Genomic DNA, 22,857 nt, shown 5'->3' with positions numbered 1-22,857 from the left:
ACTAAGTAACAAAGAATAAAGCTAGGTCAGATGGCCAGGAGGACAGAAAAAAATGCCAGATGGACTGGGGGAAAAAACAAAATCTGCTAGGGTTCCAATGCCACGAGACCACTCAGCCCCCACTGGGCATTCTACCTAACATAAATGATCTCAATTAGTACTCATGGCTTTCAGGCTTCATATGAAAGAATTAGATGATGATGGTCATGTGGACATCTGGGGTACTGCCTTAAATCCATCAATGTATGGACTGCATGGTGCCCTGATCAGGTGGTGGTGGCACAGATCACCACCATGGATAAACCAGAAAAAGAACAGCAGAGATGAGTTGGGATTAGCATGGATTGAGAAACCATGAAAATTCAATGCATATATAGTTTATCAGGGGTACACTAAAATGTACCTTTGAGAAAGCCATGTTAAAATAATGGATTTTTAGCAGTTTTTTTTAAAATACCCCACCGTATTAGCCTGCCAAATTCCTATCGGTAAATTATTAACTGAGTTGAAGTGCATAACAGCAGAAGGCTGCCTCGCCATTTCCTTTAAGTTTAGCTCTTGGAATTAAAAGCAGACCCTCATTTTAAGATCTAAGATTACTATTTGGAGTGTAAGGTGACAGGCATTCCAAAATATAGGATGGAGCAGAGATTATTTAAGGCTTTGTAAACCATTAGCAGTATTTTAAAGTCAATTCTGAACAGCACAGGTAACCAGTGTAGTGACATCAAAACTGGAGAAATGTGCTTGGATTTTCTTTTCCTAGTTAAGATTCTGTCAACTGCATTCTGCACTCGTTGCAACCGATTGATGTTTTTCTTGGGTAGTCCTGACAGGACTGTGTTATAGTAATCTAGTCGACTAAAAACAAAAGCATGAAATAATTTTTCAGCATCTTGCAAAGTTCGAAGGGATCTAACTTTTGCTATACTTAAGTGAAAAAATGCTGTCCTGGTAATATGATTAATTTTTGATTTAAAATTTAGGCCAGAGTCAATATTTACCCCTACATTCTTTGCTTCCATCTTAACTTTTAAGCCTAATGGATCAGGTTTATTACTAATACCATCATTATATCCATTTTTGCCAACAACTAAGATTTCTGTTTTCTCCTTATGTAGTTTGAGAAAATTACTACTCATCCACTCAGAAACACAAGTAAGACATTGGGTCTTGAACCAAGAGAGTCAGCGTCAACGGGCACTATTGATGAATACAGAGGTGTGTCATCAGCATAGCTGTGGTAGCTAACATTATGCCTTGAGATAATCTGACCTAATGGAAGCATGGAGATTGAAAAGTGAAAGTTAAAGTAGAATTGGTCATCCATGCAATTTTGAGCATGCTTACTTATGATTGTTAGGTCACTGGGGGACACTGTCTAAATTGTGGTAGCACCAAGAATAGTTCTGGTAGTGATACCTTCTGTTATCTAGTCAACTGCATATAAAGCAATGCCCAGTGGAAATTAAAAGACAGTGCGCTCCATATGGAAACCTGGAATGACATATTCACAGATAGAAGGTTTCCGACATCCCTATCACTGAAATCCAGTTCAGGATCATGACAGCAGTTGCCTTCCAGGAATCTCTCTGAAAGTGATGACCTCTATTATATGGTTAATTGCATGCAAGATGAAAACCTAGTAGAAATTAAGTAGTAGTGCATTCAAGACAGAAGCAAGGAAGAACTTTTTCTAAATAGGGATGTGCAAAGGCTTCTTCGAAAAAGCTTCATTTGGTTCTGGGTCATGACAGCTGTTATGCCTCACACTAGGAAAGGAAAACAGAATGAATGGAGTGACAGGGGTCTCTTTATAAAACACTGCGTGGATTTCAGCGTGAAAATATGCATATTCCAAAAAAGAAAACGCATTTACCAAAAAAACCAGTGTAAAATGGGGTGTTACTTAATCACAAGGGAATCAAGCTGCACTTCGCTTTTTACAACTTCAGAAAAAAAAAGAATCTTTCAGACAGATACTAGTTTAACAAATGTTGGATCTGCTGAAACTTTGCACAAGTGTTATATCTCTCAGTAGCAAAAACCTTTAAATTAATTGCTAATACAAGCAGTTCACTACCCGAATGAGTTTTCATTCAAAGAGTTTGGGGCACTGCCCCCGTGTGGCTTGATAGCGCTGATGGAGATGTATTATTTTAATTTTCAGGAACAGATGACTCGAAAAGTATAAAGAAGTTCATCATGTTTGCTCTGTCCTTTTAAAAGATTCCAATATTGTTCCTTCAAATTGAACAATAAAGTGTGTTGAAAAAAAAACTTTTCTGTGTGTTATTTGTGCAATTCTAAATCCAACAAGCATTAATATGCACACACACACACACACACACACACACACACACACACACACACTCCTTATCACCTTATTAATTAGGAACTAAACACATATGGCCACGGCCTGCATGAACTGATGCCCAGGCCAGGATCGGTTCCTATCTTGCACCTGATGCTGCTGTGTAAGGCTTCACTAACCTGCAGTAAATGGGCTGGTGAAAATGACTTTTTTTGTGAGATGTAGGAGAAATATAGGAGAATAAAAAAGTGGATAGCAGGAGAACATGATAGTGACTAGTCCAGGATATTGAAGTGTGAGGTAGCAGCACAAACCACAGTGTCATCCATTCAATGAACTTTTACTTTATCAGAATTTGAGTTGAAAGACCAATGCTTTGATTCAGAGTTACTTTCAATGTAACCAAAGGTACCATTCATTTTAAAGACTGTGGGTGATGTGACTTGCTCAGGGATAGTGGTAGGGAGTGAACCAGCGCCCTTCTGATATAAAAGCTAGTACATTATCCACTAGTCCACACTGACTGGTGAAGCACCTGGCACTCATCTCTAATTCCATCCTTACTGCCTTTCAGCTCCCGGGTCACACACATTGGCCTTCCTGGTGGCCATGGCTACACTTGGTCCTTGTTATCTCAGCTGCATTATGACACTGAAATAATCAGAGGCTCAGCTGGAGGAGAGGTCAGCTGTAAGAACAAGCCTCAAACAAAAGGCATCTGCCCTGGGATTGAGTCTTTAATGAAGAAGTCAGTTCCTTGCATTTGGGCCAGACACCTGCCACCTCACATGCTTCACCAGGGTGCATCCTGGACACCCACAGCAAGATGAGGGGGGCCCACAGTTGCTTCATCAGATTATCCAGCATCTAAAGGAGCATGTCAGGACCCTGCTCAATACTCAAGGATTTTTCGCACAGAAGCAGTTAATTCCTGTTCGTACTGTTCGTTAATCAGCATTTTCCTTTCCTATTCTTAAAATAAAATATTGATTTCTTGATCTTATCTTTTGTTTCGGGATTATGGAATTATGATTTGGCAGTCATTGGAGCACAGGGGACAATGCTGCCCGTTGTTTCAAGCCACCAATTCTATCAATCAGCCAACAGGCAGAGTATGGCTAGTCTGTTTCCATATGCTTGAGAATGAATTTAATTAACATATGCCTGCAGACAACCCACTGATTGTGTACTAAAGCTGTAAACATGTTAAAAAATGATAGTACCTTACATCATGAGCAAACATCTAATGATATTAAATGGGAAAAGATTAGGGGACATGCACTGACAGGAAAGACCTAGAAATTATAAAATGAGACCAGGTATGTGGGCCTGCTAAGCCATAAGACAACACTTGACAGTTCAGTCCAAGTGACATGGGATAGCTCCCTTACCCCCACCATGGGGAAAAAAAAACAGCACCGTACTCAGTTAAGAGTGCTATATAAAATCAAATTGAATGGAACTGAATTGGTTAAAGAGGTAGCCCATAGATGTAGCATACATATAAAAACACACACACGTACACACTCTGGGTTTTCCTTCCACATCTCAAAAATCTGAATGTTAATTTAAACTTCCTATTCTAAACTATACCTGTGTGAGTGAGAGAAACAATGTTCAGGGCTATTTCTAAGGGTAAATGTACTTTTTATCAAGTGGGTATTGCACTTATTGCACCGAGTGGGTATTGCACTTATTGGCACTGGGTAGCACAACAAATGAGCCAGCAAAACTGAATACATCCTGAGCTCATTTTAACAACTTTGTAAACACTGCCACCTAGAGGTAAAGAGTGGAAGGATGACTATTGAATTACAGAATTATAGCTTCGTGTTTTAAAAGCTACCACATTCATCAGGGCTACAAGAAGCTATACAAGATAAATAAGTACACTAAGTACTGAGAAGTAACATTTTCACAATGACAAATGGTCATTAATTTGACAATTTTAGAAACCTTATCATATTAGTTATAAAGGAAATAAATAATAGAACTGAAAGCTAGAAGCAAAAAGCATAATAAATTCAGAAAACAGCAAAGTAATGACAATAAGAAGAGAAAGGGCAATGCAGACACAGACAAATGGAGAACAACTAAAAAATAAGTAATAAGTGAAGATGGAAGGATAGATGAAGAAATCAAACAAAAGAAACAAGGCAAAGAATATTATCAAATTAATAACACCCTAAAAGGGAATAAATAATTAAGTATATCTGTGAAGATGAATCTAAATATATAGATAAACAAAACTGCATATGTACCAGCGATATTATATGCTGCAGAATCTTGGGCAATATTGAACCAACAAAATAACAGCAATTGAAAAAAAGTATTTAAAATGAGTGATATTTAAAACAAAAAGAGACACAATAAGAAATAAAAGAATCCATGAAAAGCTGAAAATGCAACCATTCATGCAAAACAACAAAATGAAACAGCTACAATGGTATGGACAGATAATAAAGATGAGTGATTCAGGGTATCCCAAACGGAGTCTGAATTGAAGGGTGAAGGAAAAACAATGTGGGGAAGATCTAGAAGCGTATGGTGCCAATAATAAAAGCATAGTCACAAATCACTTATATCACTTGTCCTGGACAATGTAGCATTTGTTCAAACAACCACAAATCTTCTTGACCATGTCTGCTTGTTTTATATGAGTTGCTACCACATGACTGGCTTTGGAGGAACAGGTGATTTGTGTTCACGAGTAGGTGGACCTAATAAAGCAGGCACTCTTGTACCTGTAACATAATTGAAAGCTCTTTTATTTACCATTTTTAAAATTATGAAATTTTTTCTATGCAATCTTCCTTATAATGGTGCATTCTTTCAATGGCACTATATAAAATAACTGCTTGACTTTATGGGCTTATAGAGTCAGTATTTTCACCTGTACAACAAAATCACTATTTACATGTCAACATGCAACACATTTCCATTCTCTGGCATTGTGGTCAGTGAGAACTGCTGTCTAAACCTGAATCTTCATTTTTAGTTGGATTTTATAGTTATTACAAAATTCATCAATTCAATATCTCCAATAATTTCTTAGACAGGGGGTTGAAAGAACAGGAGGTGTAATCTTAAGCACAAGGTAGAAAAAAGTGGTATCCTCAACAGACACAACTGGCTGACCTAGAGGTGTTAATTGACCCAAACCATCTTTTGGAGGGGAGAGGACGAAACACACTGAGAGAAGGAGTAACTCCAATACAGACATTGGCCATACAAAGAAATAAACCAAAGTCCCCAAACCATGAGACAGCTATGCTAACTATCATGCCACCACTATCTATGTAACAGTGATAGTAAATATAAAACTGTTATAAAGGGGACATAATAAACATTAGCATTAGTAGGCAATCTTGAACCTTAGCATCCATACTTAAAGAAGAATGAAGAAAGTAAATCACTGTCATTAACTCTTTAAATTGTTTAGCACACATGAATGGCATTTTCGGCTGCATTCACGGTCAATTTACCTTGTTTTCAAAATAACATAAAAGTTTTTCTTTTATCTCGTAACAGTGAACTAGACACATTACAAGGTGTAAGACATGTCCGTATTTAAAAAAAATAAGGCATTCCGACTCTTCTCTTGATTCACTGGTCAAGAGTCATGGCTTTAGTTTTCTGTTTAGGGTATGTGTGCCGAGCGTTCTGGATGTAGCTATTTAAATAACAATATTATAGCAAAAAAGCAAAGTCTTGCCCATTTTAAACATATGACTGAACAGCAATAGATGTTTTTAACAGTTTGCCTTTGTGAAACACTGGTTATTATTGGCTTCTATAATATCATAAAATGTTCTCTCTCCATTCTACATGAAAACATGAGATTAAATTTTTCAAAGTACATGGGGTAAGTATTATATAAAAAATATCATTTTTGATGGATTATTCCTTTAATTTATATGGCATGTACAGAAGTACTTCTCACTTATCTACAGCTGACACCCTGACAGGTGCAGTGGCTTCCTCCAAGTCACGATGGGAACAGGTGGTTTTGAGTGTTACAGTTTATAACCTTGGTCACTAGGGAAGGACACTCTGCAGAACAGCAAACAAATTTACAACACAAACTAAAAAAATGCACAACTTGAACAAACACTTCAAACACACTGCTTAAGAAATGTCTGCGGATCTCACAACACTGACGTAAGATGGCTAAAATGCAACAGCCCTGAGTTACAGGACAACTTTAATTTTAAAAAGAAAATTACTACTGTGAACACTTTCTACTTTTAAAATGCATCTAACTTTGGTGTGCTTTACAGGCATACTACAATTGTTTCCATAATTCTACACTACATGCGTTAGCAAAGGCAGGGACAGAACCAGCCCAACAAGATGAAACTATGCCAGGACAGTTTTTATTATTACATTATTTGGCATAAATATATATTGTATATTCATATATTCATAAATATTTTCATGAAACAGATGAAATGTTTTTTGTGTGAGGTTGTGGAGGTCACCAAAAATTTAAGAAACACTGGTCTAGACCAGGGGTGGGCAGATTCAGTCCTGGAGGGCCGCAGTGGTTGCAGGTTTTTGTTCCAACCCAGTTGCTTAATTAAAAACCAATCCTTGTCAATTATTTAATTGTATGGCTTGCTAGTGCTTTAACTCTGCTATGTCAGGTCATTCTCATATCCTAGATTTGTTTTCCTTTCTAAGGATATAATCCAAATGATTTTAAGTCTAAAACAGATGAGTAATTCTCAGTGCTTCACTTTTTTCTCTTCACTTTCCTTCCAAGTATTTAATTAAACCAAATAGTGTGTGATAAATACACACAGGTGTAAATGAAAACAAGCTAAATGGAGAAATGCTGGTCTCTTTTGTCATTTGCATGTTACTGCTAATTAGGAGCAATTAAAAACCAAGAATACAGCTGTTTAAGACTAAAATAAGCAATAAGGGTTCAAAATTTTAACGAGCGAGACAATTAAAGTGAAGCTGAAGTGTTACTTGAGCAATAAGGGCTTCTTATTAAGCAATTGGGTTGGAGCAAAAACCTGCAGCCACTGCGGCCCTCCAGGACTGAATCTGCCCACCCCTGGTCTAGACATATAGACAAATTCATGAGGGGCCTTGTCTGAGTGGAAGCTAGACTGTGATTTTCTTAGTAAAACCGTGCCATCTTGTGGCCCAAACTGTTATTACACTTTAAGTAGATTTCAGTGCATTAAATCATCCACTCTTGAAGATTATCCATGTAGCCATATGGTCACTGTAGCCTTGATTTTCTAATTATTCAACAAATGATTCCAGAACACATTGTAATATTTTTAATTTCCAGAGCTGGAAAAGCCTGGTGCACCAGTTAAAAAGTTAGATTTAACTAGATACGACTACAAATGAAATTCTTACAGCTGACTAACATTTTAAAAGTGTGTGGGGCATAGTATCCATTGAACCATTTACAATGCAATGAATGTCAGAATTAGGTGGCTTAGCTAGAGACAATTCTACTGTTTACTTTATTTTCCTTAGGCTGTTATATTGAAAAAGATTTGCAGTTTGGATTCATTGGACAAACTCACATTTATTTCCATTATCTCTTAACTACAGTACATATACTCAGAAATGACAGTTGTTGAAAAAGACACTCCAGCTAAAAGAGGGAAAATGTTGAGATGATGATGATTTATTTCAGATAAAGAGCAACAAGGAATAACTTCAAGTCTGTAGTCTTATTCATGTTGAAAACATCAAAAAGGAAATATTAGGGTACAAGTAGCAACTGAAATTACATAACATGTAGTGCAATTACAGCAACTGAAATTACATAACATGTAGTGCTAGTGTGAAATAATCTGTATTTACACATGAGTATATACTGTATGTATATGTATATCATTAAGAATCGCACAATGACAGTCGAGAACATTCACCCAGTGAACATGTGGGTTAAAATCCAAAATAGAAAGATAGATGTGAAAGGCACTGCATAATAGATAGATAGATAGATAGATAGATAGATAGATAGATAGATAGATAGATAGATAGATAGATAGATAGATAGATAGATAGATAGATGATAGATAGATAGATAGATAGATAGATAGATAGATAGATAGATAGATAGATAGATAGATAGATAGACATCTGTGCATAAGTATTCAATCCCTGTAATGTGAGAGCTGTAAGGTAATTGTTTCTCACCTGTATAAACTTGCGAGTACACAGTTGCCTTACCATTTAGCCCCCACCAGTGAATTATTCACATAACTGCCACATTTTCTGGATGATGCTCCACAGTTAAAGGGTCATCTATCATGCGGTTGATAAAAGTGCTACTAGCAACTGGGCTTCAGGCATTGCAAGTTATGAAAAAAGCCAGGTAGAGCTCATTTACATGTCTCTCAGTCTGCCTGGCCAACAGAAGCATTCACTCTCATGTTGAATGTGCTGATAAACTTATCTAGCAGGACCTACATATAGATTATGACCTGAAAGCATTCAGCTAAGCTTAGTATCCAGGTTAAGTGTGAACATTCTTTAGAAAATTCATAAGTACTGTATATGCTTATTGGTTCCACAAAAGTTAACCATCTATAATAAAACAGTGCAGAATGGGGAGTATTTCAAATTTGTTCTACCACCACAAGGCTGGGATGAAAGCTTTTTTTCCGCCAGTCACCACTAGGAATCAAGCATGGGTCCATCAACAAATGACAAATAATGGAATAACATTATATATTTTAAGGTTATCCATTCAGCTACGAAAGTCACTGTAAATGTTTTTTGTGAAGAAAGGGACATTTTGATAGACATCATGTGACACAGCCAGATCTGTATATTTAAACTGTATAACTCATCTGTACGTCCAAACTTTTATAAAGCTGTATGAACATTTATGGAGGGTTTGAACCACATGTTGTGGAAATCCTTCATTGTGAAAACATACAACCACACACAAATCTGAAAACACAGGAAGCAAATACAAAACCTGAGTGAATTGTTCTTCCACGTCCTCCCTTAAGGCCCAATCTTTAACCCTCAGATTGCCTCCATTAGTAAAAGTTTGGAAGTGATGACAAGGTTATTGAAAAGGCGGTCATGAGATATGTGATTCCGAGTGGCAGAGGAAGAGGATAAATGCTTTTCGGTCACAATGGCACAAGGCTTAAAGAACATAAACAGTATTTTGGGGAAAAATGTGGAGCAAAGCAAATGCACCAAGCATAGTTGAACAAACTTATGAAGACAAAATTGTTTTAGAAAACTTTCTAGGTAACCACCGTATGGATGTATATTAAAAAAATACTGCATATTATGTCAATAATAACTGACACCTATGGAATTGTAAACTTACCATCCAGAAGAGCGTTTCATTTGCAAATGTTGTATACTGTTCAATAGTTGATAAGACACTGAAGATCAGGCAAATAAGCACTATGAGGAACCTACAGGAGAGAAGAGGATGAAACGGTGAGCACTAGTATAGATCCATTTTTATACCCTAGCAAAACTTGGTATGTGACATGGTAAACTCCACCAACAGAAAAGGAATATCATTAGTGAAGGAGGGCTCCTTTCCAGAAGCGCAGGAAAGCTTCAGGGGTTGCAGATTTTTACTCCAGTCAATCACTTAACTAGAGGTTAGCTGGGGATGTTTATTAATATTCAGATTTAAACAGGTTTAAGCAACATATTGTTTACCTAGTCAGACGGGCTCAGGTTTGAAGACCACAGTAGCTATTGTTCTTTAATTCATTAAAAAACAATCATTTAATCAATATTCAGTATGTCAGCAGGTTGCCAGGTCAAGCTTAAAAAAAGCAAACAAAAAAAATATGTAACTTTTTATATATGTACTAGTACCTTTCCCTGTGGTGGGCTGGCGCCTTGCTCAGGGTTTGTTTCCTGCCTTGTGCCCTGTGTTGGCTGGGATTGGCTCCAGCAGACCCCCGTAACCCTGTAGTTAGGATATAGCAGGTTGGATAATGGATGGATGGATGGAAGGATAGTACCTTTCCACAGCATTGATCCAGCTCAAAGTATACAAACCAATGCAGGACAAGTGGAGTTAAAGCAAGTAGTGGTGCACCAGAAGGCCATTTATTTTATTCAAATAATAAAATAATGTTTTGTCCAAACAGCGCGATTTATCAAAATCACTTCATTACCAACAGTAGCCTATGTAGTATAAGGTACCAGTTACATTTGAACAAAAGATAACTTTTTTTTTTTATTCAAACAACCTGCAAATTTATATTTAAATTTCACTGTGAAGAGTATACTATGAATAATAAATAAGTTAATGAAAAATACTAGTTGCAACTAATTATAAAATTTAATCATAAAAAAAGTACAACAACACATCAAACCAAAGGCAAACTAACGTGGATGGTGCAGCTAATAAAAGGAAGGGCATCAGCTGAGCAAAAACATTGGGGTGACTGTCTGTCTATACATTTCTTATATTTGGCACTTTAATAACTACATTTTATTGCAAGGCCATTAACAGCATCTTAAGTTTTCTGGCTCTCCTGTACTGTTTGGCTTGAAACCACAGTTAAAACAGAAAATAATGCTTAGCTACAAAATAATATTCATCTTCAATGTCACTCATTTTAATTATTTTTACCTGAAGTCATTAAAGGCGTAGCATCCGTTTCCCCAAAGCATTTGTGGCAAAAATACTGTAACTAACGGTAGAAGCTGTCTAATTGAAATTTTGGATCCATGGCCAGAAAACTCCCTAGATCTTAATCCCATTGAGAACTTGTAGTCAATCCTCAAGAGGTGGGTAGACAAACAAAAACCCACAAATTCTCACAAACTCCAAGCCTTGATTATACAAGAATGGGCTGCCATCAGTCAGGATTTGGCCCAGAAGTTAACTGACAGCATGCCAGGGCAAATTGCAAAGGTCATGAAAAAGAAGGGCCAACACTGCAGATATTGACTCTTAGCAGAAACTTAATGTAATTGTCAATAAAAGCTTTTAAAACTTATGACATGCTTGTAATTATACTTCAGTATACCATGGAAACTTCTGAAAAAAAAGTCTAAAAACACTGAAGCAACAAATTTTGTGAAAACTAAAACTTGTGTCATTCTCAAAACTTTTGGCCACAACTGTATTTAATTATGTTTGAGTTGGTTCTGCCCTTAATACATACACAGATTAAAACAAAGACAGTGCAACATTTAGAATGTAACTCTCTTTCAAAATGTACAGATACTTTGAGTAAGTCAAATGTAATTGTGGAAAACAATTTAGATAATCTAACATCAAATTATAATGTGACTTTGAGAGGTGCTTTGGACGTAGTGTATCCCTTTAAAAAAGAAAAAAAAACTTATCACAGTGCATAGAAACTCCCCCTGGTTTAATGAAAGCTCTTAAATTACAGTGTTGAAAACTGGAACATTGATGGAGAACAACAAAGCTGCAAGTCTTTTGAATTTCATGGACAGAGAGTTTATATATATACTGTATATATAAACTGCGGGTATCGAACCTCGGATGTCAGCGTCAGAGACGAAGCCCCCTTACGCTGCACCGTGGCATGTGGTTCGTTTATTTGACAGTCTGTAGGTCCGGAGTAATTATATTCATTGCATTCGTAGTTTGAGTCCCGACCTGATTGTATAATGTGTATGCCTGATGAGCCCAAATGAGGGCAAAACACGTGTCGCGTATTCTTTGCATTATTTGACAGTAAAACTATGCAACATTCCATGATATGCTTCTCGCAACTGAAGAGGGCACCATGGCGGATGTTTGCCGAGGGCAGACCAACCACATGCGTTACCTAGTAGGTCTCTCTCTCTGAATTGCTTTTCCCAAGATTTCTTCCATTTGTTTTCCCTACAAGGATATTTTTTTGTAGAATGTTTTCTTGTCTTATTACGTAGTAAAGACGGGGGGCTGTCAAAAAACAGGGCCTGTTAAAGCCCATTGTGGCAGTCCTTGTTTGATTTTGGGATGTACAAGAAATAAACCGTTATAATACTTTACAAAACCGCCTCAAAACGGCCTAATCTTGTATGATGTCCGAGCCCTTCTGTAATAATTGAATGGATTCTACATTATCTTCCCTTTAGTACTGCTGTTTAACAGTCACCTAAACTTTTTACTAAAGCAGATTATTTATAACAAATAAATGTAGCTTTCTGATAATTATTACACTATTTAAGCAGGAAAAATTCTAGAAAATTAACTTACTTTCAGGAGCTATTTAAATGGAATGAACTTCCTTAAAGCTAAACTATTTAGTTCGACCTGAATTCCATGCCAAGTATCATCTTATTAAAAAAATGATTGCAATGGTTCTCCAGTTCATGAATTGAGCACCTTGTTCAACCGTCTTCACTATCGCCTGCTGTACCTGGGTGATAGACATCATTTGGAAACCTTTTAATTATTGGCAGAATTATTTTAGAAAACAATTTTTTTAAATGTGTGCACGGTAATGAAAGTCCAGATTTTTAGCCATATTTACACAAGGTGTGTAAGTAATTAGTGCTGATGCCTCACATATTCCATGCCTGGGCATTGCTAATTAGAGTTTGCGCATTCTCTGTGTCTGTATCTGTTTCCCTATGGGTATTTCAGTTTTCTTCCCACATCCCCAAAAGGTGTATGTATTAGTTTAACTGGTGACACTAAATTTGACTCAATGTAAATTAGTGTGGTTTTGTATTTGTTCCCAGCAATGGACAGACACCCCTCTCCTGGGTTGATTCCTACCTTTTGCCTAATACTTCTTAGATAGGAACCTCATGGTCAAGACCCTGAATTACAGTAAACATATGTATGCATAATTAAAAGTAAAAAAAAAAAAAAATTTTAGCTTCTTACACTTTTTAGAAAAAAATATAGCTATATGAAAAAATGAGGGCACCCTGGGTCAAATTGCATGTTTTTGCTGAATCACTGAGTGAAAGGAAGTAAATATGTCCTCTGCGTGAGCACAAGCTTAAACATAGTAATTTTCTGCACAGTTTGCATACAAAATTATTATTTATTTTCTGACTTTACCAAAATAAGAAAATATGCATTTAGCTGTAAAGTGTCACACTTAATCACAGACTTTAATGTTATGATCTTCTTACAGTATTTTTTATTTGTTGTTTTTTACTATTTCAACATTGCAGGATGTGGACAGTATCGCTCTTCCATTTTTGAATTTTTGGAGGCTAGGATGCATTTTTAGGTGCCATATGACATCACATGCTTAGAACTGCCATCTTATTTGAGGACAAGACACATTCTCAGTGCTGACTTTTTATCCTTAGACAGCGAAGCTTATTTTTCTACTAAGAATTTTTACTTTTTGCTTTTTTGACTGGTGTGAATCCTATATTTGAGCCAATCTTCTCCTTTTAATTTATCTGCCTATGTTTTCATCCATCAACATTTTGACATCAGCTCTTGTACAGAATGTTTTTGATTTAAAGGACATCCACTTTACTCTGGTTCTCTTAACTAGTCTTTACACAAAGATAAAAGCAGTTATAACATATTTTGTTACCCAGCCAAACGTACACAGACTTCTTCACTCACACTGGACAACTTTAGAGGTGTTAATTAATCCAACTTGAAAAGAAAAGAAGAAATAAAAATTGAAAAAACCTGAACCTGATTTTCAGGGATATGGATGGAGTGCTGCCCTTAGCCACTCCTTTCGCAATCAGCTTGCTTCTAGTTCCTCCTATTACCATCTTTTGCAATGCACTGCTATATCAGACAACATTCAAATGATGGGAGGAGCAAGAGAAAGAAAAGAGGGGCACTCTAGCAGTATGCATCCTGCCTTGGTAAAACCTCAGTCAAGCTCATTCAGGGCTTTTCTCTTTTGTTTCCAAATGATTTTGACTTCTTTTTATATTCTGGTTTTCACACCTTGACATTTTCCCTTTCTCATGTTTTCCACTTATTTATGTCTTTTTGCCTGCTTTTGTTTTGACCTATCTGGAGTCATTTGCTTGATTATTTTGCCTTTAAAATGGACCCATCTGTCAACTTTCTTTTCTTTGGATAATGGGCTTAACATTCTTAAACTTGCTTAATCCAATTCAAGGTCAGTGTTAATTTTTGTATCTGTCCCTCAGTTAGATCATCCCCAAGTGCAATGTGTTCTGCCCATCCAACAGTATAGCGGGTCCTACAGGGATGCATGTTCCAATGGGCCATACTGCACATTGCTCTCAGCTCCACGGGGCCTGTCAGGTACTTGTCAGCGGGCATCTACAGTAATACCTGACCTTTGAAACACATGAATATCCAGTCTCAAGTATCATTCAACCACTATGCCATAGGTTTGTAAGTAAACATTCATTTCATTGTTCCACATTCATTTAATTTTCTTGCTCTATGTTCCAAATCTGGACAAGGTGCCAGCATCATGCAGGATGCACTAACTTGCACTGAGTGAATTTAAGTGCAACAAATGTGTGAAGAAAACTTGGAGTACCGGGAGAAAAATCCACACACACACAGGGTGAACATATAAGGTCCACACAAGGAATCATGAGGCTAAGATCTGAATTCCTTTCTCTGGAGATGTGAACCGGCAGAGTCATTCTGCTGCCTCGAAAGACAATAGCATACATAACATTCTTACACCCACCTAATCCAACTCAGGATTGTAAGTTTTTGTGGATGTGGAAGGAAAACTCACTCAGACATGGGGTGTATATACGCATTCCAGACATCTAATAGCTTTGGCCATGTGATTTGAAAACAGGATGTTGGAGCTATGAGGCAGCAGTATCACTTTGCCACCATAAAAACAATGCAGCAAACCTGCTTATATTAATTTACCACACTTTACAAAAAATTAAAAAAAAAAAACAATACCACTCATTTATCACACCATCCATTCACCCATCCATGTACTGAGTCTGATAAAGTTCCATTTCAAGGCTGTTGTTATGTATTGATAGTACCATGAAATTCTTACTCTCATGCCCTCTCAGAACAGCTGACATTGATACAATACCAAAAAAAAGACACATACACAAATAAAATACATAATGCAATACATATTTGAAGTATTTATCACTTTTTTTGTTTATAATAATATATAAAGCAACTCTTTTGGGTTAAGTAGCCCATCGAACTCTAGTCCATCCATGGGTTGGTCTAATCAGCCCATGCCTAGATGTTCTGAGGGACAATGGAAAAATTGGTATGTAATGTAATAGCTTAGAAGTCACCTAAACTTCAAGTAGATACTATATGAGAACAGCAAATAGTGTTTATTTATAAATAAATATATATATCACATAGTTTACTGTCAAATAATGCAAAGAGTACGCAACACATGTTTCGCCCTTATTTGGGCTCATTAGGCGTACACACTCCACTGCACCACTCTCGGGGATCGAACCTTGGACGTCAGCGTCAGAAGTGAAGCCTCTTTACACTGCGCCACGGCGTGTGGTTCATTTATTTGACAGCCTGGAGATCAGAGTAACTACATTCATAGCATTCGTAGTCTGAATCTCGATCTGACTGTATGGGTGGCTACCTACGAGGTAACGCATGTGGTTGGTCTTCCAGTCTGCAAACATCCGCCATATATATATATATATATATATATATATATATATATATATATATATATATATATATATATCTACATCTATATCTAAAATTAGAAAAAAAGAGTGTGAGCCATTTTCCTAGTTACATAAGACTCATAAATATTTTACTAAATGACAATGCATAATCTATGGGAGGTTCCCAAAACCCCCATAAGTTGAGTAAAATTTGTATATTCTAGCTATTTCTATCTGTTTTGACTAAACATTATTCTTCAGTTAGTAACCAGCCTTGCCATGTGTGAGGTGTAGAGGGCATATGGTTCTAAACCATGCCTCTCGTGCCTACGGGCCCACAGGCCTTTTGAGTGTGTGAAATAACTAAGAAAACAGTGCTTATTTAAAAACTGTGCCGTACGTTTAAAGCATACAGAAGAAGAAGCTATGTGAGTCAGGTGTTACATAGCGCAGAAGTGCTGCTGTGTCCAAGTTGGTCATGATCAATATTATCGACAGGGTCACTGTCAGGTATTTTAGGGCTTCCCAAATTGATATTGCCAAGCAAGCTGACTGGCAGGGGGATCACTAGGTTAGAAATATGACAAAAAGACAACAAACAACTGTACGCTGTCAAGGCAGAATATTCAGGGAAATAAGGATTGTGCAGTGACCCAAAACATCAGTTTTTGGTATAGAGTAGCTGTTCTATTTTATGTGAGTGATGAACCAACAAACCACAATGCACCCATGTTTGAAGCGTGCATGATCATGTTTCAGACTCGAACTGTAGGAAATGTATAAATGCCCAGACATTGCCCAGAACAGCAAAGCTCACCTACAGACGGATGGAAGACATTGCTACTGACCGTGCCTAGGACAACATGCTTCCCCACACTCTGTTGGACAAGCGTCAATTGCAGGAAACTCTGACGGTATCATGCTTTGGCCAAGTATAGCGCTCCTTCGAGTATTATGTTCTTGTGGGTGTTAAGCCTATATTAAACAGAAGCTAGTATAATTTTAGTTTAGTATTACTGACTCTTTCTTTATCCTGTTTAGAATCACAATCATACCACTAGAGAAAGATGTAAGATATATCTTTATGTACATTGTTGGTTTAGTAATGGCTGCAATCTCTAACGAACCTCTTGGATACAACATCTTAACAAGGTGCAATCAAAGCTTCCTTGTAAAAACACATAATTTGTCCACAGATGACAGCATGAGGCAACTTTCACCTGAACAAGTGATAAAAATAAGACTAAAAATGAACAATTTTATCAAATAATATTTATTTTTACCTTACTCATGTTTTAATAATACTGTATTCTATTCACCAATCCGTTTTCTAAAACTATTCCATTTAATTGAGGGTCATGGAGGGCTGGAGCCTATCCTAGAAGCATTGGATGCAAGGTAATAACCAGCCCTGAACTAGATATCAATCCATCACAGATCAAACACTTGAGTAAACACACACACCTCTAGTTTAAGATCACCAATTACCATCCATTCAGTGAACATTCCAAAAGATTCTGTCACAAAGATGGAGACGGACTTGGATAAGGTGTCAGGGTACTATCTGGCACACAGACACAAAAATGCTGTTTTGATGTTTCAAATAGCTTAACAGAATGCTCCACCTTATATTTTTTAAATATATATTTACCTAACCAATATAGTATGGTATGAAGGTCAAGATACATTTTTAATCTTATGTTTTCATGCAGACTGGATATAACAAAGTTTCTGTATAATATATACCTACGGTGATCAATGCAAGACAATGACAAACCACTTAACAAAACATTCATGGAAAAAAAATCTCATGTTACTTCCATCATATAATCCACAAATCATGACATCGAGTCATATGCTCACAATGTCCCATACATACAGTATGTATTTTTACTAAACATTTTTAAATAAATCACTTTCAGAAAACACCCTTTGGAATGATAATGGAACACACTCAGACATGAATGAGCATTTAAATTAAAGACCAGCCTACCTGTCTCATTTGTTGGTCAGGAGTCCAGGCAAGTACTAGCTCATTTATTGAGCGTCATTGCACTTCATGTGAAATCAACAAAAAGAGCACACCTGGGGCCTCATGTATAAACGGTGCCTACGCAAAAAAATGTAGCGTAAGAATGTTTCCACGTTCAAATCACAATGTATAAAATCTAAACTTGGTGTAAAGCCACGCACATTTCCATGGTAGCTCATACCCTGTCGTACGCAAGTTCTGCATTCAGTTTTGCAGACTGGCGGCATCCAGCATCAAAGCAGTGCTACTGTTCCTGAGTCGTTACCCTTTCTTTTTTAGATCCACATCCCTGACGCGGCTTTATAAATACACTGAAATTAACCGCATATTGTTTATTAGTTTAATGCATCTGATTGTAATTAACCTGTAACAATATGATGACCACAGAATGGTCAAACTATTCCAAATACCATAACTGCTTTAGCGTTGTTACTCTCACTTATGGGTGTGCGATATTGGAAAAAAAAAAATCTCTATATTTTCTGGGACTTTGACGATAACGATAATTCCAAGATAATGTAATGTATTATTTGAAATTATATTGAATTATATTTTGTCATCTATAGCTTTACTTATCAGGTCTTTTTGTATTTTTAAACATCATAATAAATAAGATCAATTTAACCTAAACTGCATTTTATAGAGGAACCCCAAATTACTCACCAATCGCAATATGAAGCCTATGCCCAAAACAAGGTAGCCTCTTCCAGTTATTAATCCGTAGTGCATTGACAACGTTAGCCCCGCTGTCTGTTGTCATGCAAACCATGCGGTCTTCTCGCAGTGACCATGATGTCTGCGCATCTTTCAGACCTTGCGCAATGATGTCGCCAGTGTGATCTTGTGGGAAGTAGGATGTTTGCAAACAGAAGCTTTGCAGTTGCCAGTTTTCGTCAATGAAATGCACCATCAGGGAGAGGTACGGCTCAGATGTTCGGCTTGACCATAAATCCGTTGTTGTGGCAAAATGTGAAACCTTTTGCAGTTTATGCATCAGTTTGGTGACATGAATCATACAACTTAGGCAGAGCTGTTTGACTAAAATATTTTCGGACAGGCAGTGTGTACCTTGGGTCTAAAGTATTCAAAAGTTGTTAAAAACCATCTCTCTCAACCACTTGAATGGCACCATATCATTTGTGATGTAATTGGTGACAGCATTTGTTATGTCATGCCATCTGTTGCTTTTCTTGTCGTAAGGGACTTTTTTGCAGAATGAGTGCGCTAAAGTTTGCTGAGTGTGTTTTTGTGCTTGTACCTTGGTTACTTTAGACTTGTGCTGGACAGTTGACTCCTTAAGCTTTTCGTATTCTTCGTATTCTGTGTGGTGGTTAGTTCGCAAATGGTGAAACAAGTTAGTTGTCGAGCTGTCTTTAATGGTAAATGATTTACCACATAGTTTGCAGGTTGCCGTCTTTTGAGCAACATCAGTCTTTTCAAAACCAAACCACTGCCATGTGAGTGAGAATGAACCACGTCTGGCAATTAACTCTGACGACGTAGATGGCGAGGCTGTTTTATCATCTTCCGCTGTTTGTTCACTCATTTTGAGGCAGGGAGCGACACTAACTTGTGGCTTGCTGGACGTGCACGCCTACGCAACTCGCTTTGCGCACGCGCAGTGGTCTATACTGTTGCATTAGTGAATGAACTCTGTGTTTCTTTTTTTTTGCAAAGCGAGTTACATACTCGATAATGTAATCTCGCACATCGTTAAAACAGCAATTAAGATATAATGGTAAACGATGTATATCACACATGCCTACTCTCACTGCACCTTTTTCTTATTCTTCTTTCAGCTGCTCCCGTTAAGGGTTGCCACATCGGACCATCTTTTTCCATATTACTCTCACTGTACCACTCGGCGTATTTATATCACTGTTTCTGAGTGTGTAATCACAGCTGTACAGCAGCTGATTGGAAAGAGAATTATCGGGATACAGCATCAAGCACACGCTGCCTCAGCCATAATCTCTGTTACTTGTTATCTATTTGAACTGCTCTCATCCGACAAACGCTTCAGAGCCCCTCCTGTACGGACCTCGCGGTTCACAAACAGTTTCATCCCAAGAACTATAAACGCACTCAATTAGTCCATCAAGTGTTCCTTGCAGAACTGTTTATACTTATAAGTACAATTACCTCACTGTAAACTTGCGATACAGTTATATTGTACAACCTGAGCCACTTTATAAAGCGTGTATTTACATATGATGATGATATCATTTTTAAGATGAAATGCAGCAAAATATGTTTATTATATTATACACATAAAACTTTAACGTTAACTATACGGTGCCACAGCGCTAGCGAGGAGCTGGAGCTTCTGTCACGGACTGTTCCTGCCTTGCGTTGTTTTCTTGCTGTGGTTGGCGTGACACTGGAAGGATAGATGGATAGAATAATTAAACATGTACTACAAAGATATTTCAATGTTCCTTAAAAGTTTTGAAGAATCTGCGTTCTAAGCTTACAGATGGCTTAACGTCTATTACAGAGCTGATTGTGTGGCAATTGGGTATTTGGAGAAAGAAAAGTAAGGACAAGAATTGGAGGTTAGTACATTTGAGAGAGACAGTACTTCTGTAATAAAGTATTTCATCGAAGGTCGCACATGGCGCAGCAAGCATCTTGCGTGAGGCAGGAACAATCACTGCGCCACCGTGTTCCCATGTTTAATAACATGCTTTAACTCCTGTCATCATGAAAATAATATCATGTATACTTGTCAGTACTTTAATTATTCAGAGAGCTGTAATATTACGAATGTAATGGATTCTGTGTCCTGCCGGAGGAAGAGAAAGCCTGGAAGCACGTAGTGATTCACACACATAGAGCACATAGAAGATCAAATACAAAACAAAGCATTTAATGTGCTACTTTAGTTACAATGGGATTTGAGAAACTAGTAAATTAAACGATTTTAAGATGAAGTTTATGATGTTCTACTTTAATGACAAAATAAACTACGTAATTAAAGTGGAAATTTCAAGACTAAAGTTGACATTTCGTGCCTTTTTTTTTTCTCTGTACCCTAATAAGCTTTCATATGACACTCAGACGGTGGGCTAAGACTCGCCTTTTCACGACAACTTTGATATATGACAACTTTTTTATTTCGGGCACTGTGCGACTTTGTGAACTTGAGCTTTCGAGTTTCTCCAACACGCTACAGTATGTCACTCGATCAACTTCCTTTTCTTGTTTATACCACTGTTTAAACCAACAAATAGTATGTTTTTCTTTGCCTCCACTTGGTATTCGCTAAAATTCTTCTATTTTCCCCTCATACTTTTACCATTGTCTTTTCACAGAAGGCTGAGCTTAAGGGCTATTTATACTGATTTGCATATTCAAAGAGACGTAATTCCGAGAGGAGCTGGGGCAGGACAGAAGGCGCGTGCACGTACATTACTTTTCACACTGACTGGGATTTATGTAGCGGAAGAATGTGGAAGCTGGAATTCACAAAGATTTATGCATCTGGATTTTTTTGTGTGTATGCTCATTTCCGCTTTTGTGCTTACATCATGTTATAGTGCAAATTTTACGCACGGCGTTATGCATGAGGCCCCTGGTGATGAGTACAACTAAAGATTAAAAGTTACCAAAAATCGAGCAAAAACATTATTAGGAAGAGAATGTGCCACTTGCTTGTTCATATCTTTTTTACATACAATCAAGTCGAACTTATACATTTATATTTTCTTATTATACACATACATTTGCTTATTTGGCTGATGCCTACATCCACAGAAGCTTAAAATATTTATGATACAACTGGCATGCTTTTGATTTTCCAACTGGAGCACTGGCACTACAAATTACTTCATAGTGAGCACAAGAATACAAGCTAAAACTAGAAAAATAAAAATGAAAAGACAGTTTGTATCTGAGATGCTTCAACAAGCAGAAGGTCATTTCAAACGTGGTGATTTACAGACTGCCATAATCCCAAGATACTCTAGTTCTTGATATGAATATATATGTAACAATGGGGCACAGGTCTACAATTCAATTATGTGTTTGCAATACATTTTAGTTCAAGAGTATGTTCTCCAAAAGTGATCTATTTAATAATATTTAATAAAAATACATGTGCTTGGGATATTGTGAAGATACAACTGAAAAAAAGTAAGTGTGGATTATGTGACATGAGATTTTACCACTTAATTTTTGATATTGGGTGACAGGGTGGTGCAGTGGTGGTGCCACTGCCTCGCAGTAAGGAGACCAGGGTTCATGTCTCAGGTCCTCCCCACATGGAGTTTGGACAGAGAAACCCCATACACAGAAATGGGAAGAACATGCAAAGACATGCAGGTTAGGTGAATTGGTGACACTAAACTGACCCTATAATGTGTGCGTGTGTGTGCCCCGAGATGGACTGGCATCCGGTCAAGGGTTTGTTCCTGCCTTGTGAACTATGCTAGCTGGGAAAGACTCCACTAATTTTCTAACTCACTTAAGAAATTCATTGTTATGAAGAGTCAATGTGAATTCTAACATCATCACGTACAAGGCAAAAAATCTTCCTGAACGTGCCAGGCCATCAAAGAGCATGTAAACTATAAAAGAAAAGCCACTCTATGGATTTCATTCTTTGCATTATTTTCCTTCCTTTTTATGCTATGGTGCCAAAAATGCTGACAGTCTCTTATACAGAAGATTAATAGCTTTGGTTTATTTTACTTGTAGTGAGTACTGTACATGCATCTTTATACTGCTCCATTCAGAGTTGTGTGAAAACAATCTCAGATAACAAGCAACAGAGATTACATTTGTTGAGCAATGCAAATACGACTTATCAAAACAACAAAATTAACAGATCAAGTTTTAAGCCTCTTCATTACCCGCACCTTTACAAGGTGATTCAAAAAGAATTAAAAAAAACTAACAATGTGTTACTCTGTAACTAAGTATCACATGAACATGCAGTCTAAACTGATTTGTAAAGGGATGCTCACAGTTTTTTTCTTAA

General features: G+C 37.2%; 1 protein-coding gene across 2 annotated transcripts in view; it reads right to left on the bottom strand.

Annotated features, from left to right (window-relative positions):
• Positions 1-22,857, bottom strand: part of LOC114645711 (potassium voltage-gated channel subfamily KQT member 1-like) — a 773,371-nt gene that overhangs the window by 615,574 nt on the left and 134,940 nt on the right. For both annotated transcript variants that reach the window (XM_028793526.2, XM_028793527.2), the window contains exon 3: positions 9,642-9,732. In XM_028793526.2, the coding sequence (XP_028649359.1) occupies positions 9,642-9,732 (91 nt within the window). The remainder of the gene's footprint in view (positions 1-9,641; positions 9,733-22,857) is intronic.

Source organism: Erpetoichthys calabaricus, chromosome 2, assembly GCF_900747795.2.
Source record: "Erpetoichthys calabaricus chromosome 2, fErpCal1.3, whole genome shotgun sequence".
In the NCBI taxonomy this organism is placed as follows: Eukaryota; Metazoa; Chordata; class Cladistia; order Polypteriformes; family Polypteridae; genus Erpetoichthys; species Erpetoichthys calabaricus.
The sequence above is the reverse complement of the archived record's forward strand: the minus strand, read 5'-3'. Positions and strand labels throughout refer to the sequence as shown.